Raw genomic sequence first — 21,510 nt, 5'->3', positions numbered from 1 at the left:
CAAATAATCAGGATACACAAATAGACATCCTACAAGCAAGGATAAGGAGGTGGGGGGAGCTGATAACACTTGAACTTCATTCTGAATTGGTTAGGAAGGGAGAAAAATACATTTAATTCAGCAAGGAAATAGGAGAGAAAAGGAGAAAAAAAAAGGGGGATTAGAGGGAAGATAAATAAGGGAGTAGTTAAGCGGTTAACTGGATAGAGTGCTGGGCCTGAAGGCAGGAAGACTTGAATTCAAATCTGGCCTCAGAAACTTACTAGTTTTGTGACCCTGGGCAAGTTACTTAACCCTGTTTGCCTCAGTTTCCTCATCTGTAAAATGAGTTGGAGAAGGAAATGGCAAACCACTTCAGTTTTTTTGCCAAGAAAACCCCAAATGGGGTCAGGAAGAGTCAGACATGACTGAATAATAATAATAATAAATAAGGGAGGGATTAGAATTAAATAAAACAAACTTTAAGGATACACACACAAATATTTATAGTTCTTTTTGAAATAGCAAAGTTTGAGAATTTGAAAGGGTACTGGCTAAATATATTATGGTGGCATATATATCTATATATCTATATATCTATCTAGATCTACATATATATCTATATAGATATATATGTAGATCTAGATAGATATATAGATATATAGATATATATATGGTTCTTGAAGAGGACCAATGGCATCAGGAGGATGATGTCTTGACTTGTAAGTGTAAGGATTTAAGCGAGGCAGAGCTGTGCAAAGTCATCAGCCTCACTCTCTCCTCCAGAGTCATTCAGGTCCAGTGGCAAGACATAGGTCAGGAAGACTAGAGATGGCCTGGGGTGCGGTGGGCGACCTTGGCCTTTTTAAGCTAAGGTCTTCCCAGGTCTCTGTTTGTCTGAGACAATACCTATTCGGTAGTTAAAGGCTAGGTAAGAACTGAGGCAAAAGATGGTCTAGTTTACCTTCACATAAGAATCAGTCTGAGAGGGGAAGACCCTCAGAGTTTCTGGCCAGAACAGAAATAATTGCTACTTACACTCCAACATTCTGTACTATACTCATGGAAGCAGAGCAGAAAAGCATTTCTCTGTGTGTACGTGTGTGTGTGTGTATATGTGTGTGTGTGTGTGTGTGTGTGTGTGTGTTTGAACTATTGGTTCCACCTCTGCCTCTGTGACTTCCTTCTTTTTTGATAGCCTCTTCTTCTAGTCCTGCATTTCCCTTTGAATTAAACTCAGTAGCGTTAACCTGAAGCTATGAAGATACTGCAAAATTCAGGATCTACAAGGCTACCCAGAGCTGAGTACATTTCTTACATGGAAGTGTCTGATGCTTGGTTTTAAAATTCCAATTCTTGCTGGGCCTTCCCTAAACTCTCATATTTGCAAGCAATAAATATGAATTTGCCAGTAGAAACAAAGTCATTGGGACTTGAAATTCATAATGAAATGATCAACCATTGATTCCACAATACAGAACATAAATATGCTACTCAGCTCTTTTTTTTTTTGGGTGAGGCATGGGGGTTAAGTGGTTAAGTGACTTGCCCAAGGTCACACAGCTAGTAAGTGTTAAGTGTCCGAGTCTGGATTTGAACTCAGGTCCTCCTGACTCCAAAGCTGGAGCTGTATTCACTGTGCCACCTACCTGCCCCCGCTACCCACCTCTTGATGGAGAGCAGTAAATTTTTTGGAAACAGCCAACGTGGGAATTTGTTTTGCTTGACAAATGTATACTTGTTACAGGGTTTTTGCTTTTATTTTTTATTTTCTAGTGGAGATAGGTGGAAGGGCAAGAGGGGTTAGAGACAGGATGGCAAAAAGAAAATGGAAAGAAGAGATGAGATTTAAGTAGACCCTGTTCAAACAAAGGGAACAGAAGGAAGGCCAGAACATCTTTGGAAGCTTCAGACTATCCTTACACACTTAAAGAGACAAGCTGACTATACAATGTCCATAAGAAGTTTACAAAGAACTGCAGATCTGTAATGTATGATGTACACCAGAGGTGTCAAACATCTGGCCACACTTTCGGAAAGCTGTTCCAACAGGATTAAAACGTAATTGGGAAAAACTTAACAAAATAAATAATTATAATAAAACATAGATAACATTATGTTTTTGAAACTAAGCCAATATATAGCCTGCAATATATAGCTTGTGTACAGGTCGGTGGCCTCCTGTTTCTATTTGAGTTTGCCATCATTGGTGTACATGATAGAGATTTACAGTTTTATATACAGTACTTTTTCTCCCCTAAGTATATATAAATGACCATTCTCTTTGGTGTTAAGAATAGAATAAATTTTCATTTTTAAAAAGAAACTTAAAGTCAAGATGAGACATGGATGGGGAAGGGAAGGATAGATCAGGGCCGATGGGGGCCTTCACACCCTCTCTTCCCCCTCCCTGGAGAATGCCAGATATTTCTGACCCGGGGGGCAGAGTTCTGGCTGCCCAGGGCGGAAGCGCAAAGGGTGCAGGGCTCTCCCCTCCCACTCGGGGCGTCGGGCCAGGGCCCGCGCCTCCCACCGAGGCCCTGGCCGGTGGCCGAGCCTAGGGCTCCAGCTCCTGCGTGCCCCGTCGGTGCGGGGCCCCACGAGCTGCACGCGCTCTCCTCTGCTCCACGGCCGTTCGACAGCGCACATTCTTAGCCTTTCCCTCCGCAGTCATGGGCGCCGCAGCTTCGTCTGCCCTCACCGGGCTCAGCCTCCTCCAGCTCCGCCTCCGTCTTGCGCTCCCAGCCTCGGCGCAGTCCAGGGCCGCCTGGCTGTGGGCGGCCGCGCTGGGACTGGCCGCCGCGGCGGCTCTGGGGGCCGCCGCCTGGAGCACGAGGGACCGGCGGCGGCGGAGACGACAGCGGCGGCTGCAGCAGGTGGGCACAGTGGCACAGCTCTGGATCTACCCCATCAAGTCCTGCAAGGGGGTGCCTGTGAACGAGGCTGAATGCACCGAGTTGGGGCTGCGCAGCGGCAACCTGAGAGACAGGTACCGTCCCGCTCTGGGCACAACTCCAGTCCCTGGGATAGGGAGTGGGCGGGGGTGGACAGGCTCCTACATTAATGTACAAAATGCAAATATACATTTTGACCTAGTCTTCAGTTGCTGGCTGTTTTCACAGTCTCCCAATATGAGGAATTGTGGCTCACAATTACTGCCAAGTCCCCACAGCCCTTCGTGTGTCCGAATGATGGAAAATTCATATATTAAATGTTCATTGAACAGTTGGAAATGGAAAAATCATCTCAGAGCACCCTATAGGTATTGTGACACATCGGTTAGAGGACCAGCCAGACTTGGAGTCCAGAAGACCTGGGTTCAAGTTATGTCTTTCACACTCACTAGGGAGAGGGGTGACTTGGGCAAGTCCCTTAATTGCCCCTCATTGACCTAAGCAACTTTCAAAAGATCTCTTTCAGTTGTGTTGGGGATCTGCATTGTTCTATATTACTCTATGTGAGGGTGCCCCTTACATAGGGAGTTTCATGTAATGATGAATAATAAAACCAGACGAAGGCAAAAATGAACATTCAGAGACTTTGTGAAAGCAGGCCACTCTCCCTCCTCATACCCCCAGCATCCCCAGCTCAATGAAACCAATCAATCAATCTGTTGTTCAGTTATGTTGGACCCTCTATGACTCTATTTGGGATTTTCTTCCCAAACTGGAATGGTTTGCCATTTCCTTCTCCAATGCATTTTACAGATGAGGAACGGAGGCAAACAGGGCTAAAGTGACTTGCCCAGAGTCGCACACCTAATTGTCTGAGGCCAGATTTGAACTGAGGGCCTCCAGAACCACTACTCTATCCACTACACCACCTAGCTGGCCTAATCAATCAGTCAATAACCTTTTATTTAGTGTCACAGTAGACAGAGTATTGGACTTAACATTGGGAAGTGAGAATGTTATCTCAGATACTTTACTTGCTGTGTAACCTTGGCCAAGTCATTAATCTCTTTGGGCCTCATTTTCTTCATCTGTAACATAAAGAGGCTAGATTTGGCTCCCAAGGGCTCTTCCATCTGTTGTAGATGCCAGGGATGAAAAGTAATTAAAAAAAAATCAAAGTAATTCCTGACCTTGAGGAGCTTAGATTCTATTGGGGAAAGACAACTTTGATGCCACCTTCCAGGGGTCCTATTTAAGATGCTGCTGGACAGCTGCCTGCACTTTAAATCCAATTACCCTTGAAGGGAAAATGGAGTTGAGGACTGGAAAGGGCCCATTTTGGTCAATTAAGTCCATAATTAACTTCTGGGCTCCTGCATTTCATGAAACTTGGGGTAATGACAGGTTCACAGATCCAGCTTCTCTTAACCATTATTTTCAATTTCCCCTCACATTTTTGGAAGAAATAGGAAAATGGAGAGATTAGGTCTGCTCCCTTCTTCCTTCCCCTGCCCCACCCCTTCCATTCCTTTGACCAATGGAGGAATGAGAGACCGGAAAGGTGAGCAGCAAGGGGAGGAAGGACAGATCTGTTCTGGAAAATGAGATTGCAGAATTTGAATAATGATTGATTCCAGGAGGTTGGCATGATGCAAAGGAAGCAAAAGTCAGAGGACTTGGTTTCCAATCTTGATACTATAATTTTACTGCTTCTGTGATCTCCGGCAATTTAGTTCACTCCTCTCTGGGTTGCAGTTTCCTCATCTGAAAAATTAGGGGATTGGATTAAGCAATACTTAGGTTCCTTCCGGGATCCTTTGATTATATTTGCTTGTCTTGGCTATCTATCGATAAGAACCAAAACATTCAAATGACACTAGTAAATATTTTATTGGGAGAGGGAGGGTTAGGATGGAGAGAATTAGGGACAGGATTATATCCTTTGACCCTTCTGGGAATGATATGACCTGTCTTTTAGGGTTTTGAACATATTAGCCGTGTTTCTGTCACATGAGTATGATGGAAATGGTAGTGCTGCACCAATAGCTCTCTAAACAATGGATGGGGGTATTTACATCCAAATTACTTCCATATATCCTTATCAGGAAAGTGTCCCTACAAATTCCAAACGTGCAATTTGTATCTTCAGTGAAAGTGCCCTCACTCACTTTCTGCTCTCTGCTCTCCTTTCTCCAAAGCTAGGAGTCCTTGGCCTCCAATGCCCCTCAAGAATAGTTGTTGTTCAGTCTTTCAGTCGAGTCTGACTCTTCATGACACCATTTGGGGTTTTCTTGGCAGAGATATTGGAGTGGTTTGCCATTTCCTTCTCCAGCTCATTTGATAGATGAGGAAACTGAGGCAGACAGGGTTAGGTGACTTGTCCAGGGTCACACAGCTAGTAAGTGACTGAAGCCAAGTTTGAACTCAGGACTTCCTGACTCCAGGCCTGGTGCTCTATCTACTTTGCTGTTTAGCTGCCCCCTCCCCCCACAGCAGTGCTTCTTTATTTAATAGAGTAATAAAGTCACTGAATTTGCTATACAAAATAGGTAAGTGTATGGATAAGGGGCTTGAATTGTGAACTTGGCTCATTAATTTCTCATATCTGTAAACTGAATTTTTTTTTAATAAACTAATATGCCTTCTTCTGTGGTCTTTATTTAGGGAAAGGGTGGAAACTTCCAAGTAGAAACTCTTTTTATCTAGTAGATAAATCATAAGCAGTTGCTTGTGCTCTAGGACATGAAGTGAATGGCCCATAGTCAAATGGCTAGTGAGCCTTAGAGAAAGGATCTGAGCTAGGTTCTTCTAGACTCCAGGTTCAGCACATTATCTACTATTTCACACTGTAGATTATAAAGGAAAATAAACATAAGACTTCATTACAGGAAATACCCACCAAAGTTTTCTGTGAATTAAAAATATCACTTCCTTAGGTTATGCTTGAAAATGATCAGGTTTTTGTTGCTATCCTGCTTGTTGTGAAATTGAAAATTAATTTTAAATTCTATTTTGTTAAGACTTAATCAAGCTAGATTTAATATTCCCCTTCACTGTTCTTTACCCTAGTAACTTCACTCACCACCCACACTCCAGAGAAACCTGATAAACCTAAAAGGTTAAATCTCATCAATTTCAACTCTTGTACCAACTGGCATCTGCAGACTAAACCCAGTGACTGAGGATTACCGCCATCAGCTGAGAACTGATCTCATCTCCCAATGATGTAATGGGAAGGGGCTGAGATGAGCCTTATCCCACCTTTCCATTGAAATGTCTATCAGTCAGGATTATTTTACCTTTGTCTGGTAACACATATGTTGTTTGTGGTTGAGGAGGGATTTCGGAAGGAGAGGTCCAAACAATTGTAAGGTCAAGCTGATGTCAGAAGGTCTTTATTTTCTGGCCAATGAGAACAGTTAAGTTGCTCAGGCACACCTATGTAGCTCAGATACAGCTATGTTTATTTTGCTCTGTCATCCTGTCAATCACCATAAAAGACCTGCCCTCCCTCACTTGAGGTCTTTGGTTATTGAGAGACCCACTTTATTGGTTATTGCTGACCAAGCTAATGCAGGTGGCTTAGTGGATAAAGTCCTGGACATGGAGTCGGGAAGAACTGAGTTTAAATAGTGCCTCAGTCACTAACTGCATGACCCTAGACAAGTCACTTAATCTCTGTTTACCTTAATCCACTGGAGAAAAAAAATGGCAAATCACTCCAATATTTTTGCCAAGAAAACCTCATGGACAGTGTTGGTGCGCTATGGTCCCCGGGGTCAGGAAGAGTTAGATATGACTAAACAACAACAGTCTAGTTAATAAATTGATCCATGCTTGGAACTTTGTCTCTCACACCATTTTCTATCACACCATTGTTAGGTGGGTCTGAGAGCCAGAGCTGATTTCATCACTAGAGGGAACTTTCAGTGTGAAACCTCCCTCCACTAATACAAATCACATTGTTGTTCAGTCATTTCACTTGTGTCCAACTCTTTGTGATCCCCATTTAAACTGGAGCGGTTTGCTATTTCTATCTCCAGCTTATTTTATAGATGAGGAAAATGAGGCAAAGAGTTAAGTGACTTGCCCAGGGTCACACAGCTAGTAAGTGTCTGAGGCCAGATTTGAGCTTGGGAAAATGAGTCTTCCTGATTTCAGGAAGATCACACACAGATCACTTTACCTGTAACATTGTTTTAGAGTTCCCTCTGAGGAACTGAGGGCTTAAGTCCTTTCCCCATGGTTATACATCTAGTGTATGTCGAAAACAGGACATGAATACAGGTCTTTCTAATTCCCAAGAGTGGCTTTCTCCCCCATTGTTATATACTATCTCTGGATACTACTTTTGAATTTCCATAACCTCAAGCAACTCATAGTGCTTTATAGCTATGTATTCGTTTACTGTGTGATCATTGGACCTTGAAATCTAAGAGGTAAATTCAGCATTGCTATATGGTACCATATTTTTTCCCCTTCCCCTTCTCCCTTTCCTTCGAAGTCCACTAAATATAGCCTCGGGGCACTCTGCTGCTGTGCTCTGATTATCTCTGTGTGCCTCCTGTTGCTGTGTTCTGCTAACGGCAGGTTTTGGCTCGTCGTCAATGAAGAAGGGAACATGGTCACTGCTCGACAGGAGCCTCGCCTGGTGCTAATTTCCCTAACCTGTGAAAACGACTCCCTGATCCTCAGTGCAGCCTACACCCAAGACTTGATTCTGCCTGTCAAAGTACCCACCGCCAATGTGGTGAGGAAGTGCAGGTAAGGTGCGAGGTGATTTTAATATTCTTTCTTTGGGGACTTTATTTTGTATGCATTTAATAAATTAGAAACTTTAGGAAAGAGAGTTCACTGAAGAATTTTTGAAACATCTATAGTATGTAGGAGAAGAAACACAAAATAATTGCTAGATATAGGTAAAAGGTACAAAAATAACATCACAAAACAATTTCTGTAGATTCTAAAGATTTGGAAAGCTGAGGTTACTAGCTTGTTGAAGCAACATTACTTGCCCCCCCCCCCAAAAAAAAAGAATTAGTTAAGTCACAGAAGTTCCTTTGGAGCTGTATTAATGAAATTTGACCTTCAGTAATTCCTTTATACAAGAAATTTTCCTGAAACTCCTAGGAATATTATAGCCAAATTCCAGAGTTCCCAGGTCAAGGAGAAAATATTGCAAGCAGCCAGAAAGAAACAATTCAACTATTGTGGAAACACAATCAGGATGACACAAGATTTAGCAGATTTTACATTAAGGGACCGCAGGGCATGGAGTATGATATTCCAGAGGGCAAAGAAGATAGGATTACAATCAAGAATCACCTACCCAGCAAAACTGAGTATAATCCTTCAGGGGAAAAAATGGTCATTCAGTGAAATAGAGCACTTTCAAGCATTCCTGATGAAAAGACCAGAGCTGAATAGAAAATTTGACTTTCAAATACAGGACTCAAGTGGAACGTGAAGAGGTAAACAGGAAAGAGAAATCATAAGAGACTTATTAAGATTGAACTGTTTACATTCCTGCATGGAAATATAGTACTTATAACTCATGAGACCTTTGTCAGTATTAGGGTAGTTGGAGGGAAAAATTATATGTATGTGTGTGTATATAGATAGATAGATAGATAGATAGATAGATAGATAGATATAGATAGAGGGTGCAGGGTGAGTTGAAGATGAAGGGATCATATCTGGAGAATAAAATTAAGGGGTGAGAGGATTATACTAGGAGAAGGAGAAAGAGAGAGGTAGAATGGGGTAAATTATCTCACAAAAACAAAAGAAAAGCTCTTACAGTGGAGAGGAAACAGGGGAAGGGGAGAGGGAATGAAGGAATCTTATTCTCATAGAATTTGCTTAAGGAGGGAATAACATACACACTCATTTGGGTATGGAAATCTGTCCTACCCTACAGGAAAATAGAGGGGAAAGGGGACAAGAGAGCAGGGGGATGATAGAGAGGAGGGCAGATTGGGAAAGGGGTAATCAGAAGCAAATACTTCTGAGGAGGGACAGGGTCAAAAGAAAGAATAGAATAAATGGGAGGGGCAGGATAGGATTAAGGGAAATAGAGTTAGTTTTTCACAACATGTCTACTATGGAAGTGTTTTACATAACTTCACACGTATGGCCTGCATTGAGGTGCTTGCCTTTTCAATGAAGGTGGGTGGGGAGGGAGGAAGGGAGAAAATTTGGAACCCAAAGTTTTAAAAACACATGTTTTAAAAAAATGTTTTCACATGCAACTGGGAAATAAATACAGGAAATGGGGTACAGAAATCGATCCTGCCCTACAGGAAAATAGAAGGGGAAGGGGATAAGAGAAGGAGGGGGAGAGATAGAAGGGAGGGCAGACTAGGGGAAGGGGTATTTAGAATGCATGCCATCTTGGGGTTGGGGGAGGGCTGAGATGGGGTGAAAATTTGGAATTCAAAATCTTGTGGAAGTAAATGTTGAAAACTAAAAATAAATAAATTTATATTTAAAAAAAGAACAATGTAAAAAAAAAGACATTTTCCTGGTTCTACATGGTCTCATGTAAACTTTTTGGTCTGAAAGGTTAAACATTTATAAATAGCCAAATGTTAAAATCTCTGTCAGCATATAACTGCTTTGGACAAAGGTTAAGTTTGCTCTCCATGGGTGAAACCATCCTCCTATAAAGAATTTGTAACCAGAGCCCACACATAATTTCTTAAAGATTTCTAGTTAATTCAGAGAGATTCTGAGTATTCTTCATGAAGTCAGGGTCACTTCTGGCTTTTCTCCACTACTCTTTGTGTCCGTATTTGGGAATTCCAAAAGAAATATTGCTTTCTAATTATTTTTGCCCCGCAATCGTGTTTTTGCTACCAAAAAGAAGTGGAGGTGTAAGTTCCAAACTAGAATTTGATTTTTTTAGGTCAAACTTTTTTCTTTCTTTTGGTGGTGGTGGTGGTGGGGATTTTGTGGGTTTAGGATCTTGAATACAATTGATAGAGTACCTGGCTTGCGGGCAGGAAAACCTGGTTTCCCATCCTGCTTCTGATACATATTAGCATTGTGATCCCAGGCAAGTCATTTCAGCCTCAGTTTCCTCATTTGTAAAATAATATCTACCTCATAAGGTTATTGTGAGGATCACAGAATCACTGAATTGGAATGTAGGAAGGGACTTCAGTGGCCATCTTTTACCCCAAAAGGAATCCCTCCTATATAATATGCCTGACAAATGGTCAACCAGCCTCTGTTCAAGGATATCCAGTGAAGGGGAGTTCACCACCTCTCAAAGCCACTCATTCTATTATGTTGTTGCTATTCAGTCATGTCTGACTCTTTGTGACCCCATTATGGGATTTTCTTGGCAAAGATACTGGAGTGGTCTGCTGTTTCCTTCTTCCATTATGGGCCAACTCTAATTGATTTAGAAGATTTTTCCTACATTTCCTCTTTGCAACTTTTACACATGGCTTCTGGTTCTGCCTTCTAGAACCAAACAAAACAAGTGTGATCCCTCTTCCACATGCTTGAACACACTGATTATGTTCCCCCTCGGTATTGTCTTCTCCATCCTACATATACCTAGTTCCTTTAACTCGTGATCCTCAGAAGGCATGAATTCAGACTCTTTGCCATCCTGGTTTGCCCTCCTCTGGATATTCTCTGGCTTATCAATGGGCTTCTTAAACTGTGACACTAGGAAGTGAACATAGGACTGCAATTGTGGTCTGACCAGGGCTAGATATAGATACACTACACTACAGCCTCCTTATTCTTGAAGCTATGACTTTCTTAACACAGCCCAAGACTGCGTTAGCTTTTTTGGGGAGCTGCCACATAACATTGCTGATTCATATTGAGTTTGCAGTCCACTAAACCTTTCAGATTTTTTTCTCTTTTAAACGAACTATGTCTAACTGTGCCTTCCCCGAGTCAGATGATCAAATGGGAAAAGGTATATGAAGCATATGGCAAACCTTAAAACACTATATAAAGGTTAGCCGCTATTATTATTATGATTATCATCACTATCATTATGTGTTATATGTATATTGTGTATTGCATATATTATGTCCTTGATCTTTTAATTTTTTTTTTTGTCAGTAGAGTATAGATCTCTAATAACACAGCCAGGCTAGGGCAGAAGACAATAGAGATGATGGTTGTAATTGAGGTGATAGAATCTGTGTCCATTTTCTGAATTCAGTTGGCCTAGGCCTAGGTATTTTTTGTGCTCTTGGCCTTATTTGCAGACTTAGTGTCATCTGTTCCCTCTGTTTAGGGAAGTTCCATTTGTTGAAAAACTTCTCAATGATCAGCGGTGTCCAGTTGTGGTATGGAGGTAGTAATTTCCCCCATATGAGGGATATTCAAGAAGAAATTGTATGACCATTCATCAGGGATGTTGTAGTCCTGTTCTGGGATGGGTTGTACTAGATGGCCTCTGAAGATCCCCGCTTCGACTGAGATTCTGTGGTCCCCTAATTGAATCTACATCTGATTCATTCTACACTTGGGATGGGGTAAGAAGAGCCATTTCTGTTCATCAAACTTAGTTCAGTATGTGAGTATAAAAACAAGTGCCTATAGAGTGGTTACTATGGAAACTGTTGGCAAGTAGAGGGACTAGAAATTCTTATCTTCCCCCTGTCCCCCCATGCCATTGACTCAAGATAAATATAAATCCTTCTAAGGCAATTATTCGCTGTCGTCTCTACATTGCATTATCACTCCTTTTCTTAAACTACTCCAACTCCCTCCCCGGTCTCTCAAATCCTCTTTCTCCCCAAAAGGAAGCTGCCCATTAATGTTTATTAGTAGGTTGACATTTCACTGCCCAAGACAGTGATAGCTGACTTCTAAAGGCTGCCATGGTGGAGTTCAGGGGAGAGGAATGAGGGGAACTGTCGAAAGTGTGATTAGAAGGTAATTTGATATTAGACTGAACACATTGGATCTTGTACCTCCAAATGAGTATCTTTTAGATTAGTTCTTTTGGGAGGCTATGAAATGAGTGCTGTGGTGCTGTGATTATCACAAACATTCTGAGAATTCCTTCTTTGGAATGGCTTATAGTTCATTCTTTGGAATATTTGCAGTATTGGTGATTCTTTATTCCTTGGTGTGATTGTTGAGTTGTTGTGTCTGATTTTTATGACCCTGTTTAGGGTTTTCTTGGCAGAGATGCTGGAGTGGTTTGCTATTTCCTCCTCCAGCTCATTTTACAGATGAGGAAACTGAGGCAAACAGGGTTAAGTGACTTGCCCAGGGTCACACAGCCGGTAAGCATCTGAAGCCAGATTTGAACTCAGGAAGATGAGTCTTCCTGGCTCCAGGCCCAGCCCTCTGGTCACTACACCATCTCATTGCCCTAGTTCTTTGGTGGGAAGTTGTATTTTTTGAAATAGGCAAAAAAAATTATTCTTGTGAATAAAGTGTGTGTGTGTGTGTGTGTGTGTGTGTGTGTGTGTGTGTATGTAGTGGGGGTTGGGGCAGAGAGGGAAGGAGAGAGTACCTTTTATTATGCAAGCTCTTTGAGAGAAGGGATTGTTTCATTTTTTTATCTTTGTATCCCAAGTCTCTAGCACAGTGCCAGGGCCTTGGAGATGCTTGATAATGCTTGTTGGTTGACTGATGAAGTGTTTGGCACATCCAAACAAGGTGTGAATAGAGTGCTGTGAGAGATTGGTTGTGTGGTACAGTGGAAAGAGTACTGTCTCCAGTCAGAGGACTGGGGTTCTTCTCTTCTGGTCGCTTACTACCATTGCAGTCTTGGGCAAATCGCTTAGCTTGCCTTGACCTCAGTTTCCTCGTTTGTGTAATGAGGGGGTTGGACTGGGTGGCTTTTGAAGTCTCTTTGTGCATTTCACCTATGATCCTAGGACCTGGTCTAGCTCTGGAGGCAGCTTTGAAAGTGGAGTTCAAAGGTTTTAGATTCCCTTCTGTTCCTAACGTTTTTTCGGACTCCCCCGAGAAGAAAAGTTTCTCTCATGGTATACGATGTGAGGATAGGTATAATGCAAGGTAGAGTGCAATGGGGAAAGAGGGCAGATCTAGACAAAAGGGCCTAGGGAAAGTTGAGTGGGGAGAGGACACTTTTAAGTGGGTGGATCAGGGAAGGATATGGGGCAGCTAGGTAACACAGTGGATAGAGTAATTGCCCTAGAGTCAGAAGACTCATCTTCCCGAGTTCAAATCTGGCCTCGGACACTTACTAGCTGTGTGACCCTGCCAAGTCACTTAATCATGTTTGCCTCAGTTTCCTCATTTGTAAAATGGGCTGGAGAAGGAAATGGCAAGCCATGCTAGTATCTTTGTTGAGAAAACCCCAAATGAGGTCATGAAGAGTCGGACGTGACTAAAAAGGACTGAATAGCAACAGTCAGAGAAGGCTGTTCACAAAGGACTTGAGCCATGAAAGAAAAGGATAATAAAATACTGTATTTATATATCTCACATCCCTCTCTCCCTGTTTAGAGGATAGACTCCTGGAGGGCATATATTATCTGATTTTTTTTTTGTCTTTGTATCTCAAGTGCCTTGGGTGACATTTTTACTTTGGTCTGGATCTGTAACTTTACCCACCAGTGGTGTCAAATTCTAATAGAAAGGGACAGAGGCAATAAACCATACATAAGGAGCCCTTTGGACCACATATTAACATTATCTATGTTTTATTTTATTTTTGTTTATTTTGTTAACTTTTACCTGATCATATTCTAATCTGGTGCAGGCTGCAGGAGTACTATGGGCTACATGTGGCCCACAGGACCGCATGTTTGACACCTTTGCTGTAGATAATTCCCAGTCGGGAAGTTCCCTGCCTCTACTAATTCAGCGATTCAATCTCTACCTTGTACCAGACACAACTTATTAGACACTTAGGATAGAGATGAATTGAAAGTCTTTGGCCTCAAAGAGCTTATGTTCTTTTGTAAGGAGACATGTAGACAGAAGTAAATATGACACAGACACAGATTGATACAAAGCATTTTCTGGAGAGTGGCATTAGCAATTGGCAGGGGTATGGGTTGTGGTTCAGAATGGGCCTCGAGTAGAAGGTAGCACTGAAGCTAAGCACTGGAGGAGAGCAGAGATTCTGAGAGCCTCAGAGGAAGAGGGAGTGCATTTAGGCATGGGGAACAGCTGTTCCAAGGAACGGAAAGAGGAGATGGAATGCTGAGTCTGAACAACTTAAGAAAGCCCATTTGGCCAAAATGTAAAGTCCATGACGCAGAGTAGTATGCAATAAGTCTAGAAAATTAGGTCAGATCTGGATTGTGAAAGGGCTTTAAATACTAAACATAGAGTTTTTATTTTTCCCAAGAGCCACTGGAATTTTCTGAGTCAGGGAATGACATGGTCAGCCTTGAGCTTTAAGAATGTCACTGTGGCAGGTATGTGGATGGTGAATTAGAGAGAGAAGAGATGGGAGGCAGGAAGACCATAAAGGAGGCTATTATGATTGACCGGGCTAGAAGTGATGAAGGTCTGAACTAGAGAGGTGACCATGTGAATGGGGAGAAGGGGATGGATGCAAGACATGTTGTGGAGGTAGAACTGAGAATGCCCAGAGCAATTTCTGGCACATAGTAGGTACTTAATAAATACTTGTTGGTTATTAGTCAATACTTCAAATTCCTATTTTATATATTAGGAAAATGAAGCATAAAATGGTACCTGTGTAGTATGACTTGTTGTCAAAGCCAGGATTAAAACTCAGGTCTTCTGAATCCCCACTTGACCCTTCTTTGGAGTATGAAGTTACTGTTTCAGGGGCAGAGGAAGTATCTAATAGTAATAATAAAGAATACATCTTTGTTCAGTATGTCATGTCTACATTTTTAAAAGTATGTGTTCTGAGTTTCAAATTCTAACTTTTCCCTTCTGTTGCCTCCTATAGAGTTCATGGCCTTGAGATTGAGGGAAGAGATTGTGGTGATGAGGCAGCTCAATGGATTACTAGCTTTCTGAAGACTCAGCCCTATCGTCTGGTACATTTTGAGCCTCACATGCAGCCAAGAAATTCCAAACAAATACTGGATTATTTCCGGTCTATAGATAAGGTTTGATGAGAAGGATTTTCCTTTGATATGTCAATTTGTAAATTATTTTCTTCTTGGTTCCTGAGATAAATGGTGTATAATCTCCATTGGCCGTTTGGTTTAATGTTATATCCATGTTATATCCATGACAGAAGCTTGCCGGAGTAGCCACAATGCCTTTAATAGGTCAGGAAATGAGTTAAAAATACTATTTTTTGCTATATTAGCACTGATTGCTGTTTAGTATTTTGAACACCTCAAATTTTATCTTCCTTAAGCTACTGTCTTCTTATTCCTGTTAGAGCTGTGGTAATGATGTGGTTTGAAGACAAAGAAATCAGTACTATTTGATCTATGAATATTTTTGTTCTTCTGCTGTTGGATATGGTTTTAATCCAGAGGTGGAAGGTTGGAGGAAAACGAGAAGGGAAAGGGAACAAACATTCACATAGAACCTACTGTGTACCAGATACTGTGCTAAGAGCTTTACAAGTATTATTTATTTGATCTTTAACTGTCTTCCTTTCACCCCATAGTGGAATATCACTTTGATTATAAAATTCTATGGCTGTCGTTATAGTTGTGTTGAATTACAACATGTGTTTTAACAGTTGTTGACTCAAGCTGAAAAAAATTAGACTGACCCTCAAAGAAATAAGGCTGAAGGCAAATAAGAATTGTAGTAAGTAAAACTGAACTGGGGAAATACCATGTGCCTATTAATGAAGGATGAATCATCAGTGCAATGTTTTGATTGGTGGAAAGGAGGCTGGGCAATTTGCAAGTTGTTAATGTTTTTTTTTAAGTTACTCTGATAAATCTTTAAAATACTGGAGCTGGAGGTGGCCTTAAAGATGGCTTAGTGCAGAGGATTTGGGGTCTCTGAAGAGATTTCAGGGGGTCTATGACCTTGAGCGGGAAAATAATTACATCTTTATTTTTACTAATCTCCAACTGGAAGTGACGTGCATTTCCTATTTGAAAAAAAAAACCATTATTCTGATTAGTCTATAGGATCCGTCAGACTGCCAAAGGGGTCCGTGAAATAAAAACAGATGAAGAATCCTCAATCTAGTTCAGCTGCCTTAGTTTAAAGATGAAGAAATGGAAGCTCAGAGAGGCTAGCTAACTTGCCTGTAGTCACATAGCTTGTTAGTAACAGATTGGCCTCTAGATGACTGTTCTCATTCTCTTACAGGAGCTGTAGAAGTAAAGAAATAAATATACAATTTGCATTCACTTTTTTATAGCCTATTTTATAATTTTTCATTATAAATACTCATACAACACAGACATATACACACATACATACGTATCAACACTTTGAGAAATCTAATCTAAAGCCATTATTGCAGATAGATATCTTAGTTCCAGTCACTGAGTTTTAACTTGCTTGTGATAAAGGAATGTTATACAATGCGCAGTTACTTGCACACACAGGTACTTTTGTAATAATTGTAATCAAATTTGGGGCAGCTCATGTGTATGCATTTCAGACTAATCCTTTCCTTTTCTTTTCTTTTTTCTTTCCCCCTTCTTTACTGTGCAGGTCTCTTACGCTGATGCCAGCCCTTTCTTGATTCTCTCTGAGGCCTCACTGGCAGATCTTAATTCCAGGCTTGAGAAGAAGGTTAAAGCAAACAACTTCCGGCCCAATATAGTGCTTTCAGGATGCAGGGTTTATGAGGAGGTAAAGAATAGTATACATCTTACTTGCTCTCTGATTTGTGTCTTCTGGTTTTTTTGTTCCAGATCTTCCACTCTCAAGTGTTTGATTATATCATTCTGAATGATACAACTTAGTAGGGTTTTTTTTGTATATTATATAATTTGAGCCATACAACAACCTGGTGAATAGGTAAGGCAGGAGGAAGAGGTTAAAAATTTATTAAGCTTCTGTTCTGTGCTAGGCACTGTGCTAAGTGCTTTTAAAAATATTATTTTGGGGCAGCTAGGTGGTACATTGGATAGAGCACTGGCCCTGGAGTCAGGAGAACCTGAGTTCAAATCTGGTCTCAGACTTGACTCTTCCTAGCTGTGTGACCCTGGGCAAGTCACTTAACCCCAATTGCCACACCTTAAAAAAAATTTATGTATAAAATATTATTTTATATGATTCTTACAAAACTCCTGGGAGGTAGGTGCCATTATCCTCATTTTTACAGTTGAAGAAACCAAGGCAGACAGGTTAAGTGACTTGCCCAGGGTAATACAGCTAGTAAGTGTTTACGGCCAAGTCTGAATTCAGGTTTTCCTGACTCTAGGACCAGGGCTCTCTCCATTGTGATACCTACCTAAAAATACTACAGGTATCATTATCTTCATTTTACACGTGAAGAAACGAAGACTGAGTGGCTATATGACTTCTTCTTGGTCTCATAGCCACTAAATCTCAGAGACAGGATTTAAACCTAGGTTTTTCTGATTCCATGTCCAGCACTCTATTCACACCTAGCTGTATCATATATAGCTCTACACTATGAGTCTGAACCTTTAGCATCAGTAACAGAATTAGTAGTTCAAAGAACAGTATAGGCAGCTGAAGCAGGAGAAAGTTCTTGTTCAACTCCCTTGAATATAGCCTCTAGAGAAGCCAGGTGACATAGGGTAGTGTCTTGGTGGAAAGATGCTTTCTGCAATGCTGTGATGCCTCTGCCTTCCTTCCCTTGCTGTGTCCCATAAACTCTAACATTGTAAGATCATAGATTAAGATATGGAAGAGATCCCAGAGGCATCTATTCCAACCTCTCGTTTTTACAGAAAGTAAGTATAGCACAGAAAGAAGGTTGTAGTGAGGGTTCCTGGATTTAAATATTGGCTTTTCCACTTAGTATCTATCTGGCCATGGGCAAGACAAGAATCATTGTGGCATAGTGTTTAGCATGCTATCTAAAGTCAGGAAGACCTGGCTTGTAATCCTGCCTTTGACACTTAATAGCTGATTGACCATACCCACGCCAGTTGATTTTTTTTTTGAGCCTTAGTTTCCTCATCTGTAAAATGAGGAGGTTGGAAACACCTTAAATTACCTTTAAACTCTATTAGGGCGCCAAACCTCTCTGAGCCCAAATTTCCTCATCCCTAAAATAAGGATGTTTAAAATTGAACTACCACTGTGGAAGAGCTTGTTATAAGGTCTTTGCACACACTCTCTCTCTCTCTCTCTCTCTCTCTCTCCATATATATAAAAATGTATATGTATATGTATATACCTATATCAATGTGAGCTATTGTTACAGGAGCTCTAACTCTCAGCCAGCTACAAAGAAAGCAGTGTCTTCCAAAGGCAGCTTGATAGTTTAATGTGTAGTAGGGGCAGGTGTGTACATTTCAGTTTTTTTTTTCAACTAAGATAAACTCTTTTCTCAGCCCCTTTCCTGCATTACACCTGAGTTGGGATGACTCAGGATTTTTCATCATGGCAATGAAATACCTTCAACTCTGTATGGCACTGTGGTGGTGAATCAGACCTCTTATCCCATGGCATGCCACACTAGAGGTACCCCTGAGACGTGTGGGTGAAAGAGAAGGGCATTTGATGATTTTGACTGTCAGATACTGCCTTGAAGTATCAGTGCCATATCCATTGCACATTATTTTTCAATCTGTTTAGCTTCTCTGTCATCTGTGTTCTGAATGTTGTAATTTGTGGGCAAATGAAGTAGGCAGCGTTGGGGAGTAGAAAAGGAATGGATTTGGAGAAGACTTGGATTTGAATCCTGGTTTTGCTGCTTATTACCTGTGTGACCTTAATTACCTACCTGGGTCACTGTTTCCTCATCTGTAAAATGAGAAAGTTGAACCAGATGACCTCCAAAGTCCCCTCCAGTTTGAAATCTGATCCCTACGATCCCATCTTAAACTCAATCTTTTATGAGCTTTTGCTAGTAATACAGCTTCTTGCTTCAAGAGTTTCCCTGGAGAACTCTTATTAGTAGAAAGGAAAGGAGTCGTGAGGTCTAAATTTTAGTATCAGGTTTCTCAAACCCCAGTTTCCTCATTTGTAAAATGGATGTTACAGAATCTGTTTTGTTTATTCCCAGGAGAGTGTTTTGATAGGTGTTATTAGGTTATGAAAATAAAGTTCTCACTGACAGTGCCCACTACACTGTAGTCTGTTCATTCCCACCACTTTCTGGATCAGTATCTCATTAAGCACTTGATTTGTATCTTATTATCCCCCCCCCCCTTATCCAATAGTAACAATAATAATAATAATACTAACTAACCTTTATATAGTGATTTAATGTTTATACAACACTTTATATACATTATCTCCTTTGATCTTCACAACCACCCTTTGAAGTATGGTATAAAAGTTGTTATTATCTACAGTTTACAGAGGAAGAAAATGAGGCTGAGACAGGGGGAGGTGACCTGTCTATGGCCACACAGCAATTTTCAGAGGTAGGATTCAAGCCCAGTTCTCTCTGGATTCTTAGCCCAGTACTCTTTTCACCAAACCTGCTTGTTAAAGTAGCACCAGGCATAGAAATGCTAAAGAAATATGATTTCCCAGATTAGGTCAGAAGTCAAATATCATACAGTGATTACACTGAATCTGTCTCTCTCTCTCTCTCTCTATATATATATATATATATATGTATACATATGTATATATATATATATGTATATATATATATATATATATATATATATATATGTAGTGTATATAGTCTCTCTCTCCTCTCTCTCTCAAATCTTCATTGAACTATGTCATTAATTCCTAGCTACCTACACTAATAGAGGAGAGAAGAGGCCTTGATAATTCAGTTTCAAAACAGACAACTCTACTCCCTGTCAGCCCCCTACCCTCTTACTAAATCATGTGATCATAGTTCTATGATTATCTACATAATACTCAGAGACTCCTTTTCTGGGCCTTCCCCTAACCTCTTTGCTGGTCAAGTAAAAGTCCAGGCAGCCCATGGATAATTGAAAGTTCATAGTAGTGTTACCTCTGTTATTTTCCTACCGAAACTAAACTTCTTGCTTCTTCACTTTTGTACATTCTCCCTCACCCCATTTCTTGGCCTGTTAGAAATCCTTTTGTGCAAATGTTGTTAGATAATAGCTTCTTATTCATTCACACGTGGTCTAAATTAACTAGATATATGAGTGAGAGCTAACCACTGTTGTAGAACACTAATTTAAAGTTTCCTGTTTCAAGCTGAGCATTAAGACAGCACTGTGATTGAGTCATTCTTGTTTTATGTTTATAAATCAATATCACGCACCTGCACATATGCATGTGCGTGTGTGTATGTGTGTGTGTGTGTGTGTGTGTGTGTGTGTGCGCAAAGAGAACACAACTGATGTGCTTGAGACTACCTCCCTGAGTAGTCCTATTTCTAGTCTTCTGTGGGAGGTGGCGTAGTCCAGTGGAAACATTGACTCTGGGTTCAGAGGATTTGGATTCAAACCCTGTATCCTCAAATCCTGTGAGACCATAGGCAAATCATGTCATTTCCCTGACCTCAGTTTCTCCTTCTGTGAAATGAGAGGGTTAGGCCAAATGCCCGCTGAGGTCCCTTTTGCCTATAGTTCTATTGGTCTTCCTTTCACTAGCATATTTCCCTCCCCCTGCCCAAACTTGCTATATCCATTGCCTAATTACTCATTCCTTCCTTAATTCTTTGTAGTTTTGGTACCATTCCCAACATTTCATCCAAGCTGCCATTTATCAAGGATCACTAAAATTGCCTTAGTTTATGCTAAGGCCTTAGCATACATTTTCTCATTTGAATTTCATGGTGAATCTCCAAGGTATTATTATCCCCATTTTACAGATGAAGAAACTGAAGCTCAGAGAAGTGGCCTGTCCATGGCCCACACAGCTGGTAAGTGTCAGAGGCAGGATTCAAATCCAGTTCTTTCTGACTTCAAGTCTAGCATTCTGGCCACTGCACCCTTTTAACATGTCCAGTGGCCTTCAGTACTCACCTTCCTTGACTTGTCTATAGTAGTGGATTATATTTGATTGACTATTGATTTGACTGGTCCTCTTCAAGTATGGAAGATAAACAAGAACACAGCATTTGACACTGGCTTTTCCTTCCTCTCCTTCCTCACTGAAACTCCCTTTTTCTTTCTGTTCTTTGACTCTTCCTCCTTTGTCTCCTTCACCAGTTCTTCTTCTAGAGGTGCCTAGGCTTTAGGGATGGAATCAATCAACAAGCATTTATTAAACACCTGCTGTGTGCTAGGGATACAATAACAAAAATTCAATAGTCCTCACCTCTATAAAGCTCACATTTCATCAAGGTGGACAGCAAGTTGGTCAGCTCATAAACATTTATTAACTCCCAGGCATTATGCTGAGTTGTGGATATGCTTATGTAAAGTATGTACAAAGTATACACAACATAAATATAAAGCTCTTGTGTGAGTGTGTGTATGGGGAGAATGACACCGTCAGCTGGGAGGGATCAGGAAAAGCTTCTTGCTGAAAATGGCCCTTGAGCAGTTTTGAAGGAAATAAAGCTAAGAGGCAGAAGTGAAGAGTGAGTGCCTTCCAGACATATGAGATAACCATTGCACAGACACGGCTGAGACTGGAGTGACATGTGAGAGGAACAGCAACCAGGCCACTCTGGAATTGTGGGTAG

At 41.0% G+C, this 21,510-nt stretch overlaps 1 protein-coding gene across 2 annotated transcripts in view; it reads left to right on the top strand.

The window, feature by feature from the left end:
- Positions 1-2,454: 2,454 nt before the first annotated feature.
- MTARC1 (mitochondrial amidoxime-reducing component 1) overlaps positions 2,455-21,510 on the top strand; it is a 42,873-nt gene continuing 23,817 nt past the window's right edge. Inside the window, exons 1-4 of one of the 2 annotated variants that reach the window (XM_078156302.1) lie at positions 2,455-2,968; positions 7,464-7,637; positions 14,761-14,923; positions 16,452-16,592. In XM_078156302.1, coding sequence (XP_078012428.1) covers positions 2,652-2,968; positions 7,464-7,637; positions 14,761-14,923; positions 16,452-16,592 — 795 coding nt within the window. In that variant the 5' untranslated portion in view covers positions 2,455-2,651. The remainder of the gene's footprint in view (positions 2,969-7,463; positions 7,638-14,760; positions 14,924-16,451; positions 16,593-21,510) is intronic. The other variant, XM_020982226.2, reaches the window with a different exon arrangement.

This window comes from Phascolarctos cinereus, unplaced genomic scaffold, assembly GCF_003287225.1.
Source record: "Phascolarctos cinereus isolate Bilbo 61053 unplaced genomic scaffold, phaCin_HiC Scaffold_5;HRSCAF=322, whole genome shotgun sequence".
NCBI lineage: Eukaryota > Metazoa > Chordata > Mammalia > Diprotodontia > Phascolarctidae > Phascolarctos > Phascolarctos cinereus.
This window is presented reverse-complemented; position numbering and strand designations above follow the sequence as displayed.